The 20,732-nt window shown below is 34.1% G+C and overlaps 1 protein-coding gene across 12 annotated transcripts in view; it reads left to right on the top strand.

Moving 5' to 3' along the window:
* LOC142342119 (cilia- and flagella-associated protein 46-like) overlaps positions 1 to 20,732 on the top strand; it is a 754,419-nt gene that overhangs the window by 533,023 nt on the left and 200,664 nt on the right. For 9 of the 12 annotated variants that reach the window (XM_075393392.1, XM_075393340.1, XM_075393374.1 and 6 more), the window contains 12 exons: positions 438 to 713; positions 3,818 to 3,964; positions 4,323 to 4,430; positions 7,501 to 7,657; positions 7,839 to 7,859; positions 12,371 to 12,508; positions 16,403 to 16,677; positions 18,339 to 18,368; positions 18,614 to 18,722; positions 19,290 to 19,507; positions 20,000 to 20,148; positions 20,375 to 20,473. In XM_075393392.1, the coding sequence (XP_075249507.1) occupies positions 438 to 713; positions 3,818 to 3,964; positions 4,323 to 4,430; positions 7,501 to 7,657; positions 7,839 to 7,859; positions 12,371 to 12,508; positions 16,403 to 16,677; positions 18,339 to 18,368; positions 18,614 to 18,722; positions 19,290 to 19,507; positions 20,000 to 20,148; positions 20,375 to 20,473 (1,727 nt within the window). The remainder of the gene's footprint in view (positions 1 to 437; positions 714 to 3,817; positions 3,965 to 4,322; positions 4,431 to 7,500; positions 7,658 to 7,838; positions 7,860 to 12,370; positions 12,509 to 16,402; positions 16,678 to 18,338; positions 18,369 to 18,613; positions 18,723 to 19,289; positions 19,508 to 19,999; positions 20,149 to 20,374; positions 20,474 to 20,732) is intronic. The other 3 variants (XM_075393381.1, XM_075393332.1, XM_075393346.1) reach the window with 2 other exon arrangements.

The following is a 20,732-nucleotide window of genomic DNA, read 5'->3' as shown; positions in this document are numbered from 1 at the left end:
TCCTTCAGTGATGATAACGTGTGACTTTGAACAAAAAAATGAATCTATCTGAAACGATGCGAAAATGGAAATGCGAATAACTGAATTGCTATCAAATTTGCAGCACGTTCGTTGGCTGTTGCATCGTTGATAATTTTACACTGCAAAGATATTGTCGAGATTTTTAACTTCATTTTTTTTGCCGAAGTTTAAACTAAAATTTGGCCCGAATCTTGATTGATGAGATCAGAGCTTTTTTACTGCGAGCAAAACGATCTAGTGCTTTCTTTCTTTCAATCATCTTTAACTGTTTATTTTCATCATCAATTAAACAAAAGAAAATGTTCTTGCATCGAGGAATTTCTGCAATCTATTGAGTTTCCCCGAAAAATCAATAAGGTGCTTTTTTACCGAGAAGTTTAAAGAGATCCTAATACAGTGTTTAATATTTTTTATAGGAAGCGAGTAAATCGAATGAAGAGCAAGCAGAAGACAACAACCTGGACACCACTCGATCTCAGCCACCTCCGACTGCGGCTGGAAAATCGGAAGCCAGGTCGGATCCTGGTCGAGCTCCGGCTGTGCCTCCCGGTGGAGCAGCAGTGAGCACCCAGGCTAATATTCTGGCTACCCTGATGCAGCCCTCGGACACTCAGAAGATTGGGGACCCTTCGGAGGATCTGACTCTGAGGGCTGCCATGTATGGTGTCCTGTTTCTGTCTTACATTGACAAGGTACGCAAGAATTAAAAAATAGTTACGATAGTTTCTATAAAACCCTCTTGTCATATTGAGAAAATCGAAAAAGAGGTACAAGCTTTGCCTCTAAGTTAATAAATTCCGAGAGTGTATATTTACCCCACCATCATAGAATCCGGAATTGTATAATATTGTAGTTTAGAAAATTTATATCTCGTATACACGTTATTCTATTGATAATCGTTAGATCATAAATAAAAAAGATCTGATTTATTTTTGGCAGATGGTGCTTGAGCATTTGGGTCATATTTTTTGTCTTCATAATGTTTCAAAGATTGTGGCGCTCTATGCAAACTTTAGCTGCCCAGGTTGACTCAACTTAGATCATACTTAAGGCCTAAGCCATACTCTTGCATCTGTTCATGCCATAGTACCCAAGATACAATTAATGATCTAGTTATGATATCTAGCAGTCCATCAAAAACGGTGAAAATCTAGGCATGGGGTATGAACATCCGCAGTTTGAATGAGTACTATGCTTGCCTTTCTTGAATAGTGCGTTTTAAAAAGCTAAATAATGCTGCTTAAAAATTGGTGTGCATATAGCTTCTAGCGGAGAGTAGTATGGATCAGCTCATTTGAAAAGTTAAGTTTTTTCTTACTGGCAGACTCGTTTTTGTGTCTGGCTTTATGTATGCTACCTACGGTAGTTTACTCGGCATTCATCGATTCCTTTCTTGGATGGCTTTTCTATGATGAGTGTATGTTTGTCAATCTGGGGGCAAAATTAAGTCAACGCTGGTTGTAGTTAGCTGCGTTTATAATGGCTCAATCAAAATATGAAATAAACTAGCCATTTTTTCTATTGATGAGGGCCTTCTCTGCTGTAGAAATATCTTCTTAACAAAGAATTTTTCTTTTTTTTGAAAAGTTGTTTTTTGAGTTCCACACAGCATATTAGACAGACTTGCTTAAAGAGACAGATAATTGAGCTTACTTTTAAGATAATTAAAAGAACAATGTTTACTTTAAATCTGAGAAGAAAATTTATGGCGATGTGTACATTTTAATAAAATTTTGATTTGAGATGTAGTTTCTAGCTTCAATCATGCGCTATAACTTCTCTCGTATCGTAGATATGCTCTTTCATAAAACAAGCAAAAGTTTTTGAGCAGTAATTGACAGCTTTCCCCGCATATGCTGAAGTCAGTAGGTTTTTGGACGTCCTAAAATCCTATAGGCAGTAGAGTATCTTAAAAACGTTATTGCTTCTACTCAAACAAAAATTGAATTGACGGGTCGTTGTTTAAATCACAGCTGTGGCAAATTTTTAAATACCTTAAAACTTAGAAGCCCCAACAGTTAGCTGAATTTAAGGTGTTATAGACTTTTCCTTCTGACACCATTTGCAGTTCAAATTTATGTGCTGTCAGGCTTTCTAAGTACGGTACAGTTCGATATACTTTCCTATGCATCGTTCATTGCACTCCGGACATTCTGATGCATTCTGTTTCATAAAGTTTTTCTAGTCCATGAGGCTAGAGTTCCCACATTAGCTAATAAGATTAACAGAGGCCTGAGTGGATGACACTACGGGTTCTCTTTTGAACCAACGCATAGGCCTTGGAAGGAAATAGTCGAACATATTTATACATAGTTGCCAAAGCCTGATCCTTCTTAGATTATAGCACGTTCTAGTTCAGCTAGAACACTCTCATCCTAATTCAAACGAAAGGGTATTTTATTAAATCCTTCTCATTTCTTGAAACATACGCGAACACTTTCCGATTAACACTGACACCTGCTGACACGTTTGTGCGAAAAGACTGTTTTTGAGCAAACGTTTTTATAAAAGGTAGAACCATATCCTACCCAGGTTAGCGAGTGTTTCTTTGCGGGCGTGATCTGACAAAAACCTTAACAATTCAAACAAGATCTCATGACCACATACGATGACCAAACCTTTGAATTTCACAATTCCAACATTTATACATAACAACATTCAAAATAATTTTGACACCAAAGCAGTTAAGCGCCCGAAAAAGACATAATTACTTATCAACAGTGCAGTAACAGCCAACACTCCTAGTTCAATAAATGAATTGGACTAAAGAAAAGATAACATCAAGAATCGTTTTCTTCAATGATTAATGACCTTGAAAAAATTCTTGTGTTTAGTGTCATGTAGCCTCACCACATTGATGTTTAAATTGTAATTTTTTGGTATAATTGATATGGGTCTAGTAATAGTTACCAGAAAATGGGATGTCTCAAATTAAGAATGGTTTTCAGTTGTCTTCACTTCGGACTTATATATATGTCTTTGTTTTGTCATTAATAGCCGCGTCACCAATTCCATGCGGCTTTTGTTGTGCTCCTAATTTTTTTTATCGTCTAACAAATTTTTGTTTTGTCTTACCCTGACTTCTTGGAGTTGACTATTTCAACTCACTTATGGAGCTTTAAATTTCATGAACATATATTAGTTGAAAATCAATGCACATCTAAGTAGTGTCAAACTTATATGCCCTAATTCTTGAGTATTAGAGTCTGGTCAATCTGAATCTTATTTCCTTAGCTGTTTCAATTCATAGTTGGCCACAAGGGTCTATCGCGGCTATTTTCCGGCAATCTGCCGGCTATTTTTATTTTTGACACAGTACTGTTGCTTTTTCAAAATCCTATCAAAGCTTTTTTGTCAAAAAATTTTTGACAGTTACATTGCAGGCAATAATGAATTACTGCCAGCTTTCTGCGGTTTTTTTGTAAAGTGATTACGTTCTTAAGATAAAATTGTACTAACGCCTTGTTGGAATGTTTTGTACTCAATTTTTTATAAATTGACGGTAATATTTAAGGTTGTTTAAAATTATTTCTTAAATAATTTAAAAATAAAATTATATAAGATTAAAATAAAGTGTTCCTGACAATTGCTCATGGAATGGCAGGGTATTATGTGGCCGCTTCATTGCAATAACCAACCAAGTTTTACAAATAGATGTTGGATTTTTTCTGATGAATTCACTTAATATCGACACTTGTCAGCTAGGAAACCTTGCTCTCCTCCATATAATTTACTCACGCTTATAACTCTAGTTACTTCGTATGGATTTGTATTTCATTTCGTGTGTTGTTTTCAGAAAGATTTCGAGGGAGGCCTCGCAGCCATGGACGAGGCAGTCAACATCCTCCCACGCACCAAGCACAGACTGCTCGTCTTCAAACACAGAGTTATGGTCAAGGCTAAACTAGGACAGAACGTATCTGCTGACATCGCCAAATTCAAAGTTAGTCACGATAATCAGAAACGGCAAATCTCATTGTTTTTATTACTAACGTACAGAGGCAGAAAAGTAACAGCAGAGAATTAATTTAAATTGATATGTGTTTGATTTATAAAAGATAAAGGTTTTTTAAAATGTTTTCCTTAAGTATGTTTAACCCTTGTAGTTAAATACTGAATTTACTTGTGTCTAAAAATTTGCTCAATATACAAACAAAATGGTCCTAACTTATGTCTGAAAACGCGTAATCATGAAAGTTTTGTTCATTTGTCATAACTATACTGACTATAAATTCTGTCTAAAAGAATAATTTCAGAAGTACCAATTCGTGAAATGGTTGATGTGTTTTGTTTTCCTTCAGGACGAGAGTGAGGATTACGTGGCCTACATGTGGAGACGAGTGGCTCTCAGTTCAAAGAAGGAACTGGAACAGCTCACTTCATTTCAGAACTCTATTGAAGCACTCACGGTACTTTTGCTTGCCTTTACTTAGGAAATATCAAATTGAACCGATAATCTAGCGCGCAGCTAAAAGTTTGTCATCAAAACTTTATTCTCATTTTTTAATAGCGGTGGGGCGATTGCGGTTGGCATTGTAATTTATGAGCTTTAAGTGACGATAAGCATGCCACAATAGTAAACTTTAAGATTGGAATAATCTTTTCGTTTCTCAATTTTAGTTTCCAACTTCATGTCAACCCTACTTTTGTTGATTAATTGCCCCCAAACGAAGTTTGTAGCATTTATATCGGTCCTGCTGGTCTTTCCTAGTGCCATTTTTAGTACTACTGACTTTTCGTCTGATAACCCCCACTCCACCCCTTACTCTCCACCTCATTCCAACCGTAACCCCGTTAGCCTTAACACCTTGAGACGCCCATACTCCGCTCCACCAAACCCATCAATAAAGCTTCAGCTGGTTTCTTTTAGCCTCACCTAGCTACTGGCAAAGCCAAACGCTTGCCAGTCATTTGAGAGCAATTCGCTTACGTATCTCTTAGGGATTTTTTAGGTCCGTTTTTGTATTTTCTGCAAATGTGCTGTAAGGAAATTTTTTGTTCGTCTTAATACTTTTTGTTGAATGAAGTCAAACTGGTTGGATCATGTCGCATTTTGTCAGACTGGGTAATATGGGCTTCGCTTATAGTCGGCCTGATTGCCTACTACCTAATTGGGTAACATATACTGGAGGATGCAAGCCTTTCTTCAGCCAAATCTTTATCCAAAATCTTTGTTTACTTATTGGAGAGAGAAAAGGAAACATCATATGGTGGCTCGTGAAAGCTTAATTTGATTTTTATTTTGAAAAATTCTGAAGCTATACTTCAAGTTGAAAAAAAGAAGACCAATATGGGAGAAGAGCTTGAATATTTAGCACTGAATAAATTGGTTATAAAAAATAAGCTGATAAACGATATAAAAAATCAAAATGGACAACAGTTCAACTACATCCGTCACTTATCTTCTCTCTAGTCTTCAAAGTTAATTTGGAAGTTTTTTCATAGTTTCCTAGGTCTTCAGTGCAATAAAACTGATAAAAGACTGAAAGTTTTTGTCTTCATCTTTATTTTTTTTGATGAGTTGTCTTGTTAGTTTTAGTGACACTCATGGTCTTTTCATAGTTTGTTGATTTCTCAGGATTCTTATATTAAATGTAAACATTATGTCTTGTAGTGGATAAGCAGTTCGATTCAAATGAAGCATTACAGAATTAAATGTCATTTTTCAGCTGAAGTAAGGAAAACTGAAAGCAAAATGTTTTTGAAAGGGTTTTGTTTTTAAAAATGGTAACTTTTTTTCAATTGTTTTGACTTTTCGAAAGTAAACCCTGAGATTACTTTCCCTATTTGGTGTACATTTTGATTTGATTATAACTTTTTTTGATGAGTTGATAACTTTTTTTGATAACTTTTTTTTGATGAGATTTTTTTTGATGAGTTGTCTTGTTAGTTTTAGTGACACTCATGGTCTTTTCATAGTTTGTTGATTTCTCAGGATTCTTATATTAAATGTTGTCTTGTTAGTTTTAGTGACACTCATGGTCTTTTCATAGTTTGTTGATTTCTCAGGATTCTTATATTAAATGTAAACATTATGTCCTGTAGTGGATAAGCAGTTCGATTCAAATGAAGCATTACAGAATTAAATGTCATTTTTCAGCTGAAGTAAGGAAAACTGAAAGCAAAATGTTTTTTGAAAGGGTTTTGTTTTTAAAAATGGTAACTTTTTTTCAATTGTTTTGACTTTTCGAAAGTAAACCCTGAGATTACTTTCCCTATTTGGTGTACATTTTGATGTGATTATAACTGAGCACAACTGATCAACTGCGATCTTGTAATCATAACTACAGAAAGCATAATCTCTCTAGAGAAAAAAAATGAAAAACTTACCTCAATCTCCACTTATCTTTTATTGATTTTCTGATTCTTAAGAGAAACTTGTAAAAATGACTTTGCTGTCATAGTAGAGATTGCGCAAATGTCAGGTAATTGGCGTGAAAAAGAGCAGAATTAGAATAAAGGACAAGAAAGCCTAAACAAATGGTTGGACAAAATTTCAACTTCATATTTTTCTATTGTTTCCTTACGTTTACTACATGTTCTGATTGAATTCGACGTAGGTTTGATTGAAACCAAGCACAATTAGCTGGTTTTAGAATGAAAAAGAAAACTGATGAAAAAGTTTTTCCCCATATATCCGATTTGAAATGTGTCTGTGCAGCAGGTAAAAAATCTAATTCAGTCAATCTGATTACTCTTGAGAAAATAGATTACCCTTCTGAAAAAGAGGGGGAAATGTATGTTTAGAACAGGGATTAATTTGTTGAGAACAAGAGAAAAACGGCATTATGTTTAGCTTTTTACCAGCATGGGATAGCTGAAATTAATAAACAATGATTTTTTAAGGAGAAGTAAATATTCTTTCTTTTAATATTTTTTTTATTTCGCTGTGCTGTTATTAACACAAATAACATTTGCTTCTTAGTTTTTTGATTTTCCTAAATCATTTTATAACTAACCATCGATTAAAAGATGCCTGAAATATAAAACTGCAGGATTTTGTAACAAACCTTTGAGAAAAGAGTTTATGTTGAAGTATTTCTCAACTGTATCTTATTCTCATTTCTGTTGATTCTCTAATAAGCTTTATAAAGTATCCCATCATTTAGTTGATCAGTATTGTTAGTCAATCAAAATTGTTGAAAGTTTTTTTTATAATTTGTTTTAAAGTCCTCAGCTGAATTTCTTGAATTAACGTAAAAGTACTGAAACTGGTCTGAAGAAATTGGTTCAAGAATTTCATCCCTTACATGGAAAAGAAATTTTGCAAATTTAGGAGCTACGTTGGAACAGTCTGTGCTACGCACAGACCCGCACGAGCCGTATTCTTTCTATAAGAAAGCGTTCCTCATTAACTAAAAAATTAACAATTTTTTTTAGCTTTATTCCTGTAGGTAGGTTGTTTTGTATGACGTTTTCTAGGTCAGGCGATTTTTGTATTGTTGATTTTTGTTGTAACTTGTTCGTTGTTTTATGTAGAGTGCGACGCATGACTGGCAGAAAGTCGACTATCTGTTTGAGTTTGGAGAGTGGTTGTATGTGAATGAATATCCTCTCCAGGACTCTATTGACGTGTTTGACTGGGCCATCAACATCCTTCTCAACATGAAGTTCGAATTGCCTAGAATCAAAACAGGTACTTACAACTGTTTACTCAAGGATTCTGTAGTTCTGATGTTTACAATCCAGAACTTAACTTTTGCTATCAACACTTTTGCTATTGGCTAATTATTGAGGGAAAGTTTAGATCTAGTTTTGGAATTTATTCTGGGATTATATGGTGTTTTTGATCAAAAATGTTTTAATTTTCTTTGCAGTTGCTGCGCCACGCAGGCAGGGTATGAATAGTACTGTTACTCTGCTAGCTTTCTTTTAGATGTAATTCTAATGGCTTCGCTTGAACTGCTAATTATTGTACATTTGCTTAAGAATGTTGCGTGTTTGATGTGCAGTTTTAGCGCTATTTTTAGCTAACCTTTACATCTATGTATGTCTCTGTCTCCACTTGGAAAAAAGTAATAAGTCTCTCTTTCTGGGAGATTTTCTGCAGCGGATTTTGAAATAAAAAATTTTGCGCACTTTCAGGCGAAAGAATACATAGTTTGATCGTAGTTGAATAGAGTGGTGGATCGGTCAATGTAACTTAGTTCAATCTTGTGAAACGTTCATTACGCTTACTCTCTTTCAAGCTAAGTCTTTTTCGGTACGTTTCTTCCACATGTCTGACAAATTCGACAGTTTTTGACATTTCTAATAATATTAATCTAGTGTAGAGAAGAATGCAAGTATGGCAAACATTCGATTAAATTTTTTACATTGCTTGTCCGCGTTAAACTGATTGGCAGAGAGGAAGTAGACAAAAAGAAGGTTTAACATTCTCCTAAATATCCAAAAAACGCGAGTATTTTGTTTTGCCCATCAGGTTTTGGGCAATTGCTATTTTTCACATTTTACGGTGCTATATAACAACTCATAAATTGGAGATAGGGGTCATAAAAAACACTGGGGGTTGAAACAGAATAGATTCAAAAACAAACTGTCATATTTCTTATCGCTTGATTAAATTGTTGATGCCCTCTTGCTACTTGAAAAATCTAAAACGGTGGACTAACGATTGGACTGTGATTAGATTACAAATTTCCTCCCTTTTTAGACTGGATGTTATCGCATTAGCGTAATTGCTGAACTCATCAACTTCGCCTCGGTGTTTGATAACCTCCTGATGGATAGAAGATCCTTGTAGTAATATTGGCACTTGTGATATTTTTTGCATATCTAAGTAATAAAAAATATATAATAGTACTATTAATATTCGTAGTAGTATTAAAATAAGAGTAATAATAATAATAATTGCAGTATTAATAAAAAATAATAATAATAGTAATAATAAGAATAATAATTATTATTATAATTATTGTTCCGACCCACTTTAGTGGGGGAGGAACTTTATGCTCAACTGGTTTCTTTTTGTGTAGTCAATTTTCGCCGATCGATACATTGATCGTACAGAGTTGTGAGTGGTATCATTAGAAAGCTTGTCAAGCGTAGAATATCAAATTATTTTTTTTTGCTTCTTACGAGCAGTAACGGAGGTTTAAAGCTTTGGGAATATTAGGCTCACTTTCGTTGTTTTACCGATAGTCTCATTAGTTTAAAGCATAAAGATAGAAGACAGTTCCTGAATTGTTTGAACCAACCTTTATAGCTAAAGTCGTCTAATTTTTTTTTTTGAAAATTTGCATATTTTTTATTTTTCATAAAAAATGGCACCAAATATGCTTCTTTAGCCCCCTGTATCAAAATTTACCGGTAGTGCAGACATGAAAATTGTCGAGACAATCATCGTTCACAAAGATACGGACTTTTTTTAAGTTCTGGTTCCTATAAAAATTGTTCTGGTTGCGGCCTTTTGCTAATTTGTATCGGTTTTTATTAAAAATGCATAATTTATTTCTTCGATATATTAGGAATTTTTATTCGCCAAAACGTTATTGTGAGATTATTTAGAACAATGACCTTTTTAAACAGCCTCGCAATGATAGCAAGTCCAGTTGTGGTCTCGCCGTTGGTTTTTGCAAAAATAATTTGGATTGTCTTTTGACTCAGTCCGTTTTGTGTTTTTTGCAATTTTCTTCGTCTCAATTACAGATAAATCGGTTTTCATTTGGAGGGGAGTTTAAGATAATGAGAGACCACATTTTGATAAATTGAGACCAAATGCATAAATAGTGGCTTTTCTGAGTGAAGCTCATAGTTTTTCTGGCTCCAAAAAAAAGTTTACGTAAATTTTCAGTGAGTCTTGAGTTTGAGTTTTGCCAGCACTTTTTTTTTTAGTTTTTGAGTCTTATAATTGACTCTATACATTCAACGGTCTTATTTGCAATCTAAGAAGCTATTAAAGAAACTATGTAATGCTTTCAGTTGATACCTAATGGTTTTTCGCTACTATAACTCCATAATTATTCATTTTTTTGAATTTTTGTTTTCATTTTGCTATTTCGGAAAATTATGGGACAATGATTTGTTTTATTAGACGAAAAACGAAAGCATTTTTAGTTTTGTTTAACTGCGGAGTAAGTGATCTTTAAAATGGTACAACATTTTTTTCTAACAAATTATGAGTTTTCTAACAAATTATGAGAAATTATTTTTGCTGGTAACGCATTTTGCTCAGCTTCCTTATTATTATTATTATTTTTATTATTATTATTATTATTATTGTTATTATCATTATTATTATTATTATTATTATTATTATTATGATTATTATTAATGTTATTATTATTATTTGTACTATTGTCATTAATATTATTTTTTGTTGTTAGTATTATTGTTATTATTGTCATTTACTGTTATTATTATTTTTTTTGTAAAATTATTAAAAACAATAAGTAGGCAAGAGATTCAAGACAGTGTCAAGGATCTCAGGAAAAGAAAGTTTTTTTTGCTCTATTGACTTCAAAAGCTTGTGCGATGACAGCAGGTAAATGGAACAACTCAACTCAATTCACTCCACAAATTTCCAATTTAGAAATGTCGCAGTTTCCGGTATATATATATATATATATATATATATATATATATATATGAAGTAAACATGTAAATTATCCTGTCTATAACCCTCGGATTAAAGATCCACATGCTTTCAAATAATTTTAAAAAAGTAATCACAGTATCAGTATCGTTTTTATTATAATAATCTTGAAATTGTGGCTGTTCGTTCTCATAGAAAAAAATGGGCTTTGAACGCTCTTTTTTGTCTGCTAACTGGTAATTTCGTGTGCTAATCATGCAAAAATTCGGTTAAATTACTTCTTCAACAAGTTTTAGTGTTTGAAGTTCAACCTGAAGGGGGAATTTTTTCCATTTTCGAAAGCGTTTCCGGATTGAAGGCTTGTAACTCCACTTCGTTTCCATATTTTAGTATTAGTTTGATTTGTTCTCTTGTTCTGTCCAGCTTTTAGGTGACTAGTAAACATGTTTCGGTTTTTCGGATGTTCCCCACTGTCTGTTATGTTTGATGTTTCATTTTGCGAACTATCGAGATAAACAACTCGGCTTGCAAGATACGAGCGTTAATGAGCAGATCAGTGGAGAGATCAAATATCGAAAATTAAAAACCTGAATTCCCCAGTTGATTTACTTGTTTATGCAGCTTACGTTTTTGCTGCAGGAGTTTGGAGGAATATTCCGCTGAAACAAAGACGAGAGAGTACATTTGATTCGAAAAGCTCAATTCCTCGTTTTAAATGAACTTGGTTTCAGGAGACAAAGAACGAAAAGACAAATTACAAGACACAAAGAACGAATAGCAAGTGACTTGAAACTGAGTTTAGCTGGTTTTCAAAGGTTTGATTTGAATGGATTTTTACTCCTAGATTATGACAAGCATGAGCTGGTTTAATAACTTCACCTTCAACGGAAAACTCTGGATGTACATGAGAATCATTTTTGAAGAATTGTAACTCTGTTTTATCGGCGTTTAATTTAATTTGATTCTCTGTCAGCTATTTGTCTGTTTTTTCTAATATATATATATATATATATATATATATATTCAATTTTCAACGGAATATTTTAATTACTATCAATTTTGCATAGATTATTAGTGTTATTCGCAAACGGAACAATGTCCTCAAATGTTTCAGAAAAATCGGCCCGGAACAATTTTGGCCCTCAAATGTTTCAGAAAAATCGTTGACGTATAACAGAAAAGTTTTGAGGTCCTAGCACTGTTCCTCAAGTAGCACCTTGGTTAAGTTTTATCTCTGATAAGTCAGTACCCAGTTTTACGCATTGTGTTCGATTTGCTGGAACAGATTTCAGAAGGTAAACTCTCGATTGAGAGAGATTAAGTTTTCAGTTTGCAAAAATTTTTATGTGATTTTGAATTGAAAGCTTTTGCACTGATAGTCCAACGGTAGTAGTTACTTGTTTTTCCAGTAGAATATGTTTCAGCGGAGAATTTTGCGGTGTATTAGTTCTGGATCCTTCACATATGAAAGTGACCCATTTGTCTGATTAACTTGGCACTTCAGGATTTTTTGCTCGAGTTTTTTTCCTTACACCGCTCTAATTACGAGGTGTTTAAACAGTTGAAACCAATTGCTTGCACTCCAATTCTCTGCAAACGGTCAAATCCAAAGTGCGCCGCTTAATTCTTTTATCGCGAAATATCTATCATTTTTCAATCGTTGAAAATGCAATACCCTAAAACCTGGTCATGACAATTTTTCTCCCTCTTATTTTAAAGCAATTTGTCATTTTTTATGTTGGGTTAGGATTTATATTTCTCTGCGGTTTATTTTTGAATTTTTCGACGGCTGTCAAAACTCATATTGATTCTTAGGGCGAGTGGCTTCGAAGAAGGCAAGCAAAAAGAGCACTGTTGGAGGAGCGAAGAGCACTAGATCAGATGTCAATTCCCAGTCGGGTGATCAAAGCCAACTTCAGGCAATTAAAGACCAGGACCCAAATGCGAGCAAAGGTAAAGAGTTTCAGAATTTGTAGCTATTCACTTTTTGCAGTGCAGTAGTACTTCTATTCCCCAATGACGAGCATGTACTATTTCATTACCATTGCTAGGCTATTAAGACATCCTCATCAAAACAAGCGCAGTGACGTTCTTCTTAAAGCCCCGATAGCAGTTCCTAGCCTCCTTTCATTTTTTGTTTTAAATTATACACTAAATTTTGTTTTAAATGTAGTTATTCTAACACAAGCTGTACAACTTCACAATCTATAAGAGCCATTGATTTTTTTTCCGACCCCAATTGTTGGGGGAGGAACTTTACGCTCAACTTGTTCGTTTTGTTCAGTTCAGAGTTTTTTGTTCAGCCAATTTGGGCCCGTCGATATATTTTTTGTAGAGTTGCGTGTGGTATACTTAGAAAGCACGTCAAGTCTACAGTTTAAAATTAAAGTCGTTTTCAAAGTTTTCATTTCTTCGAGGAATTATCGTGGTTTAAAATTTTTGTGAACCTTCACTTTTCACACTGATTTTGTTCACTTTTGGGCCATTTTTAGAAATTTTTTTGTTAATTTCTGCTCAATTATATTACCGTTTTCAAATTTTACGAATTCTGCTAGTCCTGATGTTGCGGCTATCTTTTGTCTCATTGTGGTTTTTTTTTATAGAACAGATCTGGTTGTAGATCTGGATTTCCGGTTTTTTAGCCATTTTTTCTTTTTTCGGCTAATTGACTTCTGTTTTGTTTTTTTTTCTCCTGATTTTTGAGCAATTTTTGTCTTGATGTTGTTTTTTTACTGAGTAGCATTGCTGAAATGTCTCAGTTTAAACTTCATGGCATTGATTACTTTGAAACTATCCGTTTTGATAAAATTTTGGCATTTTTTTTAGTTTTTAAAACGTTTATTCAGCAGTTTTGCCACAGTCTGAGTAATAACTCGAATCATTGATTTTAGTAGTGGAATATAGGAATTATATTGGCTTGCGTTCTAGGGCAATGGTTTTTTCTGACTGAAAACGATATATTTTCAAAAATATAAACGACTTTTTGGTACTGACACTTCTTTTTGATATTTTTGTTGTCGTGCCTTTCAAACCCAATTATTAAAGTCCTCATGAGTCAATAAAGAGCTATATTTGAAACTTTTTTAAAAATTGTTGGCTGAACATATATTTGTCTCCCTTTCCTTTTGTAAAAATTGGTAGAGTATTTGTGTTTCTGGTTTTTTCACTCACTTTGTTTTTTTCCGGATAAATTTGGTTGTTTACCATTGGACTTATCATTTATATTGATTGCTTACATGATCAACGTATTTTGTCTGGAGGTTCAATTAATTTTTTTATTATGTCTGTTTGGCAGCGAGTTGTTTTAGACCTTTGAAAAATAATAACAGATTAGTGAGAAAAATTGTACCTCAACAATGTTTTGTCATTTTGTTATATGTTCTCATTAACAGGAGGATTTAGCTGCTTCATACTCAAAGGTGTTTGCTTAATCTCTGTTTTGTGCCTCATTTAAAATTTTTTTTCCCCTGAAATTGAGTTGTGTTTTTCATATTTAAACACCAAAATTTTGATGAAACTTGCGTTTTATTACGGTTTTTTTTCTGTCTTTTGTTTTGTCTTATCTGTGTATATATGATTTGATGAATAATTTTTGGAACCTGCGGTTGCAGGCTTCAGGGGCAATCCTGATGTACCTAACTCATGACTTAGCTGATTATAATATATCTTGTAGCTAGTGGCCTTATTTTGAATTTGCATCCTCATTTTCGAATAATGAGTCTTTGTTTTTTTAAAATCTGCACTGACTTTTAAATCTAAGTTGAGTTTTAATATCCATTTGTAGCAAAAATAGTGAGTGGTCGAGCGAGTTGAATAATAATGAATTGTTTACCTGGGAGAGTTTACAGTTTGAATTTTAGTTTGAAAACAGGATATGTGTTGTTTTCTGTACATCATTTTTTTGCTCTTTTTATATAATTAACTGTTTACAAATGGTAAAATTGATTAAGATTTGGTTTAATGATAGTCTGTCCCTTTGTTCGTGTGTTCATCCTACTGAAATAATGAAAAACTATTCTCGCTGGTATTAAGCTTTTTTTTTGTATACGTCTGTCCTTTTCAAGAACTAACCAAAGTCTAATATACAAAACATGATATACTGAGAGTAGCAAATGCAATATTTTGGTCATAATGCCAACAAGATACTGATGTTTGAATTGGTCTGTGGGTAACTAATGATTTTGTTGACTTCCACATTACGTCTTGTCAAAAAAGTTTTGTAATTTTTGCTCTTGAATTTTATTGCTCTTGAATTTTATTGTTACTTAAACTCATTTCTGAAACATCTCTTTAAAATCACTAGCCATTTCAAATGAATCTCTACAATTCTTTACAACATTCTGTTCTACTGATTATTTTGAAGCTATTTGTTTAAGTGAAAAAATCTGATTTTCAAGTTTAGATGTTTTTTATTCTGTAGGTTTGTTACAGTCTGAGTAATGAAAGATCTCGTTGATTGCAGTAGTTGAGAGAAGGAAGATCAAAAATGGCTGGTGTTCACGGTTATTAGTTTTTATGACAGGGACAGTAATTTTTTCAGAAAAGAATTGAGTTGTGAAATCTGACCGTTTTTGTTGCCTCACCTTCAATATCATTTATCGAATTCTTAATAAGTCCTGTTGGAGGCATATCTGAATTTAATGTATTTATTGATAGCTACTAATAATTATAAAAGCGGAACCATTTTTTTCAAAAAAAGAGGACAGTTTTTGAGTTTTGCCTGTATTTGGTTTTTCAATCATTTTGTTTTCTGTGAAATTTGGGTGGGTACTATTGGACTTATTAGTTTTTTTGATAAATTTGTTCCGATGAGTCTAATTTTTTTCCTGAAGAGCAATAATTGAGTAATTGAAACTTCTTATTGTGTCTATTTGACTGCGGATAGTTTTTAAATGTTGTTCCAAACTTGACAGTTTTAGAAGAAATTTGTTTGCCCTTCATTATTATTTTGTTGAATCATGAATTAACCACATTAGCAAGATGTCCCTGCTGCTTCATACTCAATCCACTGAGCTTGTCTTTTGGGTCATTAGTCGTTGCAATCTGACTGAGAGTGTGCTTGGTCTTTCAAACTAGTATCAAAATTTGTCAATTAAATTGGGGTTTTGTTCAGTTTTTTTTTTCTTTTTGCATGTGTGCATTTAGATGAATTGATAAGCAAATGGCTAGAACAATCGTTTACTAAGTTCCAGCGGTAGACACGACTAACTGCAATCATGACTAACTTTTTTATTATACTGCGTTGGTAACCTCTATTTGACTTTGATCTGATTTTCCATTCTTAATTTAGATTTATGGTGATTCGTAAATCTTTTTATTAGGTCTGCGCTCACTTATAACTCTAATTTCAGATTTTCAAATCAAATCTAAATTAAACAGCGGCCACTTGTTAATTATCGATTTTTTTATTTAAAATTTGCTCTTCACTTGATAAAATTGTTTTTGTTCTACTACAGATGGTGCATTGCAGTTGGATTCTTGTCTGTTGTTTTTTTGGAGTGTTCATTCTGGTAAAATTATGAAATTTATCCCTTTTGTATAAGCCCGTTTTTGTACAGACGTCTGTCTTTTTTTAAGCGACTCTATCAAAATTTAAACAACAAGTTATGAACTACTTTTTTACAGGCAGTATATCTACTTTAATTGGTAGACAATTGAGTCAATATTGTGGATCAGGGGATCGAAACATTATGTGCCATCGCTTACCAGCGTGCCTCCTTGCTTCAGTTTCTTTTTATGGGTCCAGATTCTCGTCATATCACATTTTAGCTTTCCACATTTAAAAACAGCAAGGAAATTAAACAAGACAAATTAGAAGAACGCGTATTTTATCGCGCACTTTTTCAGTTGAGGACAAACTTGAGGAGCTCGTATCGGATGACGAAGAGGACGATGAAGCCGACTCTTTTGATGCTGGTCAGTTCATCCCAATTCTGCGCAAAGCAGAGATCGGTACCAACCTAATCAACCTATCAATGACAGTGGAGAATGTGAACGGGATCAACCAGCTGGAACTTCTTATGAGAGGCCACTTGATGCTGGCACATGTGGTGGGGTGTCGTTCCAAAATGTACCCCTACTGTGTGCTTATGGCGCACACCTGTGTCATGAGGATCTGGCAGGTCGGTTGAGATTGAAAACTTGTGGATACCTTTCAAAGCATTTTAATTAGTTGCCTCAAGTAAATTTATGCGTAGAAGGAAAAAATTGTAATTTCTTATTGATTTTTTAAAATTATTTCAAATATAGCTGTTATGGCAAAAGTATGGATACCTTTTATTGTAATAAATAGTGGCTCAAAGAAACTTTAATAACTTTTGAAATCCAGAAACTGTCTGACTTCGCAAATTATGCTCTGAATATGTACCCCCCCCCCCCACATTCCTCTAAACTTCTTAAATTTTGTCGAAAATTTCGCTGAAGGTTTTCTGGTAAAACTAATAGCACCAAAGTGAACAAATCCGTTGTCACTACTCACATGTGACTATCATTCTATTGTAGTGTAGTAATAGTGTTAGTAGCGCGTGCGTTTCAGAACTTCTGGGCAGCCACTAACTATGAAGAGACTCATATTAAGACAGTGCCCAAGGTATAACACATCTATTTATCTTTCTCTCATCTCTCGAACAGATCAAATGCGTTCCTTCGGTGATCATCGAGATTTTTATTGCACTGCACAACATTTTTTACTTGCGTCTAAAAACATGCAGTCAAAAGTTTTGATACATCATCTGCACAATTATTATTTGATCAGTTTTGTTTGGGCGACTTTCAGTTTGACAACATTTCATGACATTTTGAGAAATCTTATATTTGGTCGACATTAATGAGGTTAAGAATGTTCCGCTACCGCTTGATGTTCGACGTCTGATAGCAGTGCTTCTGATATGAAGCTATTACCGGTAATAGTTGACATAACGGTTTAATAATAATAATAATTAATTGTGGTTTCTGCGTAATCGCAGCGGAACAGCATTAGGCCTACAGTAGCCTGTTTTCAGCTGCCCTTTTTCTTATTATTCCCCACATTTCAAACTGATCTTTTTGTGAGCAGCATTGCTCTTTTTTTGGTGACTATAGCCACTTTTTTTTGCGTCTGAAACTTTCACGTTCAAATTCGCGTTAAGATTTTCTTACTTCAGTCTCCAGATTTATGTTTTCACATATTTTTGGAAAGTCGAGGTATTTTCGCTCTGTGTCACGTGCAGACGTAATCGATTCTTCCTGTTCTTTTTGGGTATATGGTTTCTTGTGACATCTTGCACTGTTTTCTTATTCATTTGCTTATTTTTTCAGAGCGATCGAATCGTCTTTTTTATCCAGATGTATAGTGTCCAGCTATTTTTTGCAATGCAAAACAAACTCTCCCATATTTATATAATTATTATCTTTTTTTCTTGGGTTTGCAATTATGACGCGATTGTTTTGCCGCATTCGAGATAATGCGATCCGAATTGCTCTCAAAAAAACTAGCGAAAGGGTTGGCTCTGGTAGAAGGTAGCTTAAGCTTAAGGAAGCGAGCCTCAATAGATGGCTGGATGGAGGGGTTCACAAAATTGGAGGGAGAGTCATAATTTTTTTGAATGATTCCCCCTGAAGTCAGAGCGCTCAATTTTTTGTAAAAACATAGATTGATTCAATTCGAATGTTCTTAATTTCTTGTTAGAACTATATAGTAATTGCTGTTGTTGAGAAATGTACTCTGTCGTCACTCATTAATTAACTTTTCAATCACTTTAATTGATATTTTTTAAAAAAGAGTCTCATTATCTTTATTTTGCAGGACTGCTGGTCGACATTGACTGGTGAAAAGGTGACATGAACACGTGCTGGAGTTTATTAGCGCAGAATTATCATTTTTTGTTGCGTAACTTTCCACCAGATTTGCCTGGTGTGTTTTCATTTATTGTTTTCCGTTCTTGTGTCGGGGTTCTGAGTGAGCGCATGAGTGTTTACTGACGAATATTTATTTATTCACGTGAGAAGAACATTTATTCACATCATCAAAAAATGTAAGCTTCTCAGCAGCTATGTGGTTACTAACTGTGTTGTGTTAAGGTCACTCTGATGCAAGGGCACAGAGGCAAAGACGAAAAAGGAGCTGTTGAGAAAGGGGCCTCTGCTAAGAAGAAGGACGGAAAGAAGGAAAACACCGATAAAAAGAAAGGTATTTCCCGGTTTTTTTTCCTTCCTTTTCCAACTAATTGAGTAAACTAAGTTGCCTATTAAGTGCACGCAATTTGGCGTCCAACTTTTTCAACCCTATTAATTTCAACTCACGGCGGTTTCGATTCCTTAAGCCATTAGCCCAATTTAAATACGTAAGTTTGGGTTAAGAGTGTAGGGATTAATACACAAAATTAGAGACTCGGAGTATTTGGGTAAAGGGTTTTTGCGGTGGAAAGTTTGCGGGCTGAAATGATATGATATAGGGGTGAAATATATATTGTTAAAATTATTTAGGGTTAAATGAATAGAGAAAAACGTAGTAGAGCACTCCGAAGTTGCTCAAGCAAAATTTATGATTTATTATCTATATCATTTTCTAATTGCAGCCTGAATTGTTGCAATTGCCGTTATTAAATTCTAGGTATATCTGCAAAAATTGTGCTGTCTTAATTGAATATTTCTCTTAAGATGGTTCAAACTAACAATCGCGTCGGTTAATTATAAAAAAACAAGCAGCTTCCGTCTAATTTTATTGGTAAATCTAAACCTCGTTTTGTGTTTACAGAAGAGGGCGGTGGCGGTGGAAAGAGCGAGAAAGGTGGGAAAGGTGGAGGTGGAGCAGTGGCTGGAGGTGGTGGAGGTTCAAGGAAGACTGGTCCAGTTGAAAGCATTCCAGAGACATTTGAGGACTGGTCTCTTTATGAGATGCCAGAGAACATTCGCCAGCTGTGCCAAGAAGACATGAGTGGATTCTGTATTAATAAACTGACGCTTAATAAACCAGTTAGTAATATGCTCACGTCCATAACTTTTTTCTATGATCACAGTTTTCTACCAGGAATTGTATTTGAAAGATCATTATCGAACGAAGCTCGAACCTAGATTTTTTCTCAGTTTTTAGGGGTACCAGTTATCATAGGAATAATGGTACGATTTAAATTGATAAAAATCAATTATTGATGCTTATCGGAAAGAAAACATGCTGAAAAGCTGACAGCTGTCGCAAGGTTAAAGCAAGCACAAAGTAACACAAAATTTTCAGACATGACTGATTTAAAATAGCAGATTCTTTACTAAAGATATGATCAGTTGAGTAAATTTTGTAACAATCTGAACTGATGTTTTGTAGCATATTCTCAATGGTTACTTAATGTAAATTAAATCTCTCTTTAATGTGACTTAATTTCAACGCAGTATCTCAATTTAAAAGGCGATAAATTTTTTCCATGATATGAAATAAACAGCTTCGGTTTTGTCTATGTGTGTTTGAATTAGATGCTGACAATGTATTACCTTCTCACTTTGGTGGATCATGTTCGTGACCTCAACTTAAACTACTTGGCATTTCCCGCCCTGTCATTGGCCAGATTCATAGCCAATGAAATCCTGGAGAAAGAATCAATAGCCAAAATTGTCCGACTCAAGTGAGTTCGCAAGTATTTACTGTTTTTTCCTATCTAACGTTATGGAAAGGAAACATAGTATTAGAGGAGCTTTTTTATGTTGAGATGGGCACTTTTTAGACTCACTAGTTTTGAATGTTTTTTCTATGCAAAATTAATTTGGCAATATTATTAACAATAAAATTAACAAAATTACATTATTAACAATATTTCAATATTAACAATATCTCTAAATCGGGTTTTTTAGGTTCATCACTGTTTGCAACGAGATCAACTTGACCTCTTCGGCTAATTACCACGAGAACATTGTGGGCAATCTGGTCATTGACGAGGAGGAACAAGCACAGTTAGTGTTGAACATGCTTATTTTTTCATCGATTCTCATTAGGATTAATACTGTACTGGAGGCTTGAGGCCTCAAGTATAAAATTGCTTGGGAAGATAATATACGTGGAACTCAAATAGTGTCTGTTATAAAAGCGGGAAAAATGGCGATTCACTTCGAGTTATCTGTATTGATGATTAGAGTAAAAGAGAAGTGGACTCAAACATGTATTTGGAAAGATAATATTTTACACTGATTCGAGGCAAATTTTTGTAGACCC

This window comes from Convolutriloba macropyga, chromosome 1 (genome assembly GCF_964194025.1).
Source record: "Convolutriloba macropyga chromosome 1, txConMacr16.3, whole genome shotgun sequence".
In the NCBI taxonomy this organism is placed as follows: Eukaryota; Metazoa; Xenacoelomorpha; order Acoela; family Convolutidae; genus Convolutriloba; species Convolutriloba macropyga.
This window is presented reverse-complemented; position numbering and strand designations above follow the sequence as displayed.